The sequence below is a fragment of the Octopus bimaculoides genome, chromosome 16 (assembly GCF_001194135.2).
Source record: "Octopus bimaculoides isolate UCB-OBI-ISO-001 chromosome 16, ASM119413v2, whole genome shotgun sequence".
NCBI classification, from domain to species: Eukaryota; Metazoa; Mollusca; class Cephalopoda; order Octopoda; family Octopodidae; genus Octopus; species Octopus bimaculoides.
The window spans coordinates 24826100-24833120 of NC_068996.1; the positions used below are offsets into that span (position 1 = coordinate 24826100).

Below are 7021 nucleotides of genomic sequence, written 5' to 3' on the forward strand. Positions count from 1 at the left end.
ACGAGTTCGACAAAGCATTGATCTGCGCATTGAAGACAAAGAAGAAGAATTGGAAGCCGAAGATACAATACCGGATGAGATGAAAGAGAATGCTGACAATGAAAACAATATCGAGAAAAATGATGAGACCTCAGTTACAGAAAGTTTGAACAAAAAATATTCTAAAAAGCGACGCCGCAAATCAGGACAATCACTGAAGTTTGACAACAAAAAACACAATAATAATAACAATGATGAAACTAGTGATCAAAATAAGATTCTGTGGGATGTTACAAAGTTCAATGGCAAGTCAAGTGAGGACCAAATTAAATGTGCTATAGAAGAATTAGTGTCCAAGACTGAAGAAGATGGTCAAGATAATATCCCAAATTCTAATATAACTGCTTTGGCACAGGCATGCGGAGAGTCAATATTGAACCCTGATTATTTGCTTGGCAGTGGGGAGCCATTTGCTTTAGCTTCGGCTACAGGCGGCGCTACTAATGCAGATACTAAAGTTGATTACGATGAATTTCTCAGTACCAAGTCAAATGGAACACCGTTCTTTGGCATGACAGTGGATTCTCTTCTTAAAGCTGAAAGTCCTGCTGACATGATGATGTGTCGAAAGTCTGCTGATGGGGCAGCAAACTCTTATGCGTTGCCAACTGTCTCCCTAGCTTTACGGAGTAAAAAAATGAAAGGTTTGAGGAAAATCTTGCAGTCAGCTAAACTGAATGCGAGTGCTATAAAACTTCAGCTTACTGCACAATCCCAAGTAGAATTCAGGCATAATAAGCGTGGTCTAGAAGCTGCTGATCAGACTTCAACAAGGAAACGTCTGCGACGAGAGTAACCAAATTGTTTTAAAACTCTTCTCTTCGATTTTATTTTTGTAAAGAAAATAGGAAAAATCTTTTGTTTTTATTTTGTTTGTTTGTTTTAAATATTGGAATAGTCTCTTAAATCATGTCTTTGTTGAACATATCAGTTGATCTGGTTTCTCTATTCTATTGTATTCATTTATTTGTTCACACACACAAACATGCACATAAACACTACACTCACACACACACACACACACACACACACAAACTCACACATACACATGTAGCCAAGGTGTAAATTTCTTGTTTTAATGTGTATGTTTACATATACTTCACAGCTTTCAATTTTTTTTGATTATTTATTTATCCTAAAATTTTATTTCTTAAAATGCATTACTCCCGACTATCTCTTGGATACTTTTTACATTTTAGCTGTGAAATCTAATTTCAAAAGATTAACATATAGCTATGTTTATGTTTTGAAATTCAGAAATTTATGAATATTTGTTTAAAAGAAAGGAAGAAAAAATTGCAAGGCTCATTAATTAAGAAAATTTTAGAAAATTGCATGGAAAATATTTTAGACATTGATGAAATTTTATATGTATTTAATTCTCTGTAATCTGTTTTTTGTCAATTTTGTTTGGTTTTTCTACATTATTGCATTACTGCTATCATCTGTATTTCTTTCATATCTTATCTACAATGAATATAAGCCTTATAGTTTTCCATTGTTACGCTTATTTACAAAAATATCTGAGTTGTTATAGAATGCTAGAATTATTGACAAGCTTTATCTTATACAACCTGGATTTAACTTCTTATTGATATAATTTCAGGTATATTAATACTTTTAAGCAAAAGCATTAATTACAGTTGTTTTGTTTGTTTATATTATATATCATCTGTTTGTGAAATATGGTATCATTGGTTATCGGTTTCTAACTGGCCAATTACTAGTTCCTGGTACTTCGAATCATAACTGGCATCCTGTCAGTTCCAGTTTATCGGATCAACTAAACAGCCTGCTCATGAAATTAATGTGCACATGGCTGAGCACTCATCAGACACATGTACCCATAACATAGTTCTCAGGGAGATTCAGCATGACACAGAATGTGACAAGGCTGGCCCTTTTGAATGACAGGTACAACTCATTTTTGCCAGCTGATTGAACTGGAACAATGTGAAATAAAGTGTCTTGCTTTAAGGACACTACACATAACTGGGGATTGAACTAATGAACTTAGAAAATATGATCCAATATCCTAACCACTAAGCTATGCACCATTCTGATCAAGTGGAATAAATACCACAAGGTAACTTTTTGTTTGACACACTAATTTATTGATAAGCAATACCCCACTATGTGTTGTGTGTGTGTGTGTGTTTGTGTATATATATGCATACATACATATATAACAGAGGATAAAACTTTAAAAAAAAAATGTTGACAGTGGCCAGCATATAAAATGAAACTAGTTAAGGTGAAAATTACACACACACAGACATATATTTGTGTGCATGTACTACGCACATGCACACACACACACACGACGACCCGCTTCTACACAGTTTTCACCTACCAAATTTCTCCCATACAGCAGTAGTTAACTCAAGTCTCTGCTAGAAAACACTTGCCCAAGCACAATGGGATCAAACTTGAAATCTCATGACTAATCTATTCACTAAAAATATACAAATTTGTAGCTTTGTTGTAAATTTAAAGTAAATTCAAATAAATTTAAACAAAAAAATAGAGGCTTAATAATGTAGCAACAAATACAAATATGTCCTGTTGTATCTGTTGTGAGTATCTAATGATGACAAATTGTGATAGTAAGACACAGAAATACACCCAAACCATGTCAGCATGGAAAAATGTGGATGTAAAATTATGATGATCACGAAGAGGATAATTAATTTTCACTCACTGCATCTTGCAGTTGTGTATGTATACTCAATGTTACAACTGTATGCCAAGTGTATATCTTTATAACTATGAGCCAACATTACGACCTTTCTGCAGTCACTCACTCTGGTAGAAATAACAACCAACTCTTCCTCATCTTAAATGCAAAAGATATATTGGAATATGTATACATGGATATGTGTCTGGAAAAAAAAGCAGGATGTTCATGGTTGGAATGCATTCACCCATGCATCTGCTTTACAACAGCTGGTCTGTAGCTAAGCAACAGTAACATCTTTGTAACGATTGTCAATAATCAAGCTTATATTTTCAGTCTTTTAAATCCACAGTTACCCTCATTTTACTACTTCATCTCACAATTTAGAGAAAATAAAAATATTTTGATGTGTTTTGTGCATAAAGTCATGAAAGATATTAAAACAAAAATATATATTTTAGTCTATAAATAATCTACACCACAGAAAGCTATTAAGTACATAACTTCCTTATGAAGGTGTATGACCCAATGGTTAGGATGTTCATCTCCAGACCTTAAGATCATCAGTTCAATTCCAAGACCAGGCATCAGTACTCAACTGTAAATAAATATCAGTTGGGTGCTGGATGTTCTTCCAGGGTCATGAATGAGGGTTCTGAGAGGGAATCATGTCTGCTCATGGTTTCATAGGTGCTTAAATCAATTTGCAAAATCACAGTATTTGTTACCAAACCATACTTGCTTATGAGTTATGGTTTGCTGAACTGTATATCACTTCTTTATTCAAAAAGCAAATATTGTTATCCAAATTTTTGTTTTGCATTTGAGTTAGTATTTTTCACACTTACTTCTTTCATATTCAGATTACTTTGTCAAATGTGAAGCTTATTTATTCACATTGTTTTAAATTTATCATGCATTATCTCATAGCTTCAAGATTTTTTATGATGTGATTCTTTATTTTTAAAATGACATTGTTGGGTAGGGGAGAAAGGCCTGATCTGGCTGATTTGAACATAAAACAGGTAGAATATTGGCCAGATATAAGCTTGTTTAAATGGTAAAGGATTAAATAAAATTTATTATTTTTTTCCCATACACCCAGCTACAGCTTGTGTCATGCCACTGTATGTGCATCGCTGCTTTAACTGAAAGTCCACGTCAATTCCTTGATTCCTAATCACACAGTTTTTTAATAGGTAAAATATAGAGTATGAATAATGTGGAAATGGCAAAAACAGTTTGCAAAGAATTAAAGATACGTTTCTATTAATACCAATAGAAATAATCTTTTTGTTTTTAATGAAATAATACATACATATATATATATATATGTATATATATGTGTGTGTGTGTGTGTGTGTGTACACACCCACCCACATGTATAATGTGTGTTTTTCTTTTACTCTTCTTATACTTTCTCTAGTGTCTCATTTTTGGCATGGTTTCTTTGGCTGAATGCCTTTTCTTATGCCAACCACTTTACAGAGTGTGCTGAGTGTTTTTTCCATGGCACCAGCACTAGTGAGGTTACCCTGTAGCTTGCAAGACCTCTTTGACTGAGAGGACAATTAGGATATAAGAAGGCTGCTTTATGTGAAGTATTGAGAAGTTGAAGTATGATAGGAGGATTAAGAATAGGTTTGTTGTTGTAGAGGAGATTCATTGCTAATATGCATTTTACATTGGATTGTCGGGTGGTTAGAAGAGAGATTGATGAGGTGCCAGAATGTACCCTCCAGATAACATTCCCAAGATGATGAATGGAAGAGAAAATGAAGACAGGTGAATCAGCAAGGGTGGATATGGTTGCAAGAGTTTGAAAGGAGAATGAAAGGAAAATATATAAACATAGGGTGGAGGTAGTGAGATAAGAATAGGTGAACAAAGGTTGGGATAATTTATGGTAAATATGAGTGGGAAGTTGATAAGAATGATGGGTTCAATTGAAAGTAGCTCAAGAGAGTGGGTGATGATTGGCAATATGGAAATGGTGACATGAAATGATTTGTAGTGACCGGTTTCTGATTTCATTATTTGCATCAGCAGAATAATAGAGTAGATTGGATAGTAATGGGAAATGAAGGGTGGATTTAAAAGTTTTCAAGTATGTGGAGTGATTAAAAGATAGATAAAACAAAGGTGTTTGTGGAATGGTAAATGTGGAGGAGTGTTGATGGCAAGAACAAGATGTGGATGTTATTTGTAAGTGGGTTAGGAGAGAGACTCCGTTGTCTGGATGGGAGATAAAGAGAAGAAAAAGCAGCTATCATAGAACTTGTTGAGGCCACTGGTTGAGGGACCCAGTTGTATGCATAGTGTGCATATACATGCTTCTACAACCTCACTTTTCTACATAGACATTGTGTGTGTGTGTATATATACCAAATTTCACTCAACCTGAAGTAATGACAGAAGAGACTTCTCAAGGTGCCTCACAGTGGGATTTAACCCAGAATCACGTGGTTGTGAAGCAAAGTTCTGAATCATCAGTTCATGAGTGTCTATATTTTTTCTGTTTTTTTTTTCTACATTTCTGCCTGCACACCCATTTATAAATAAACACTATGTTTAATTAATACACATACCAAATTTGTTAAAGATATAAATGAATTGATTTTGTTTTTTTAATGATTTCATATCTTTGAAATTATTATATAGGTTGAAATTACCTTTGTTAATATTTTCTTTCATATGTTACACCACTTTTCTCTTTTTATTTTTTATTGTTTTTTTTTAAGTGGTGTGCTAGTAGAATTGTTAGTATGTTTGATAAAATGCTTAATAGCATTTCATCTGTCTTTACATTCTGAGTTCAAATTCCACCGAGGCTGACTTTGCCTTTCATCCTTTCAAGTCGAGAAATAAGTACCAGTTGAGCACTGGGGTTGATATAATTAACTTACCCCTTCACCTAAATTTCAGGCCTTGTGCCAAAATTTTTTTTTTCTCTTTTATTTTTCAAACTAGAAATAAATTACAATAGATTTCAAGCTTTGTACAAAAAAAAAAAAGAAAAAAGAAAGCCTAGATCCTCAATCATCTGACAAGATTTTTTTTTTTTTAAGAATTATGTAAACTTGTTAAAAATTGTAATTTTACCAATCCTTTCTCTCTAGCCAAACAGCCAGATTTATTTAAAAAAAAGATTTAGACATACCCTAGATAACCAGGAGGATCATAATTGGAATAACATGATTATAAGTTCTGCTTGAAATGAAGGATGACCTGGAGCTAACCAATAACCAATATTAACATTACCAATAACAATTATATTGATATGTGATGTGATACCAATATATTAGCATTTAGCCCTTTGCCTGTGCAAAGCATTTTCATAAGTTTGTTCTAAGTGCCCTTGTTTTCAAACTTTTAGTTAATCCTTATTTCATACATTCTGAGTAATATAAAGCTTTCCTTTCATAAGTCCCATGTTAATCTGCTCATTGAAAAACTTGGGAATGTGTATCGTGTATGTTGTATGGATGTTAGGGAAAGATGTCCTGTGTATCACAGGCAAAGGGTTAAAGAATTTGTATTACTGCTACTGTTGTTGTGGTCAGTTGGTTGGCTTTTTTTTTTTTTTAGTCTTTTGTGGTGATGGTGGTAAGTGTGAGGTGGGGTAATAAGTACTATTGTTGCTCTTGTTGTTTTTGTTATCCTTAGTCCAGTAGCAATTCAGATAAAAATATTCTAGTTCTGAATTAAAAGTGCTTTCTGGAAATGTAATTTAAATAACCAATCTTTCCTTCTCTCTTGTTTGAAGTGGCAGTGGTAGTGGTTGACTTGAGCTTTGTACAACGTACAACCATGTATGCATGTGCAACTAACAAGACCAACCATTGGGTGTAATGTTCTTGGGCACTATATACTAAGGGATTCATGGAAAATTATAATGATTTACTTTTAAAATAAAATGAAATAAAAATTGTTACCTTCTACATTTTAAAAATATTTCCCCACTTTCACACATTTTAGTATTTACTGATCTCATAATTTTTAAGATCAGTAAACAAGGGGTACTTATATGTCTATGTATATACATTTTGTGTGTGTGTATATATATATATATATATATATCAAACTTTTTCCTTTTTTTCTTTTGTTTAACATTATACATACTAATACACATACACACAGCTTTCTCTTTCTTTCTTTGTACATATACGTGTGTGTGTGTGTATGTATGTATGTATGTGTATATGTGTGTATATATATATATATATATATATATATATATATATATATATATATTACAAAGTGACTCAAAGGGTCAGAGTTTTGTGCATGGCACTCTCTGCCCTT

General features: G+C 33.0%; 1 protein-coding gene across 1 annotated transcript in view; it reads left to right on the forward strand.

The window, feature by feature from the left end:
• Positions 1-906, forward strand: part of LOC106877204 (menin) — a 48169-nt gene extending 47263 nt beyond the window's left edge. Inside the window, exon 4 of the mRNA XM_052973474.1 lies at positions 1-906. This exon is cut by the window's left edge and continues 249 nt beyond it. Within this exon, the coding sequence (XP_052829434.1) occupies positions 1-835 (835 nt within the window). The 3' untranslated portion in view covers positions 836-906.
• Positions 907-7021: the final 6115 nt, after the last annotated feature.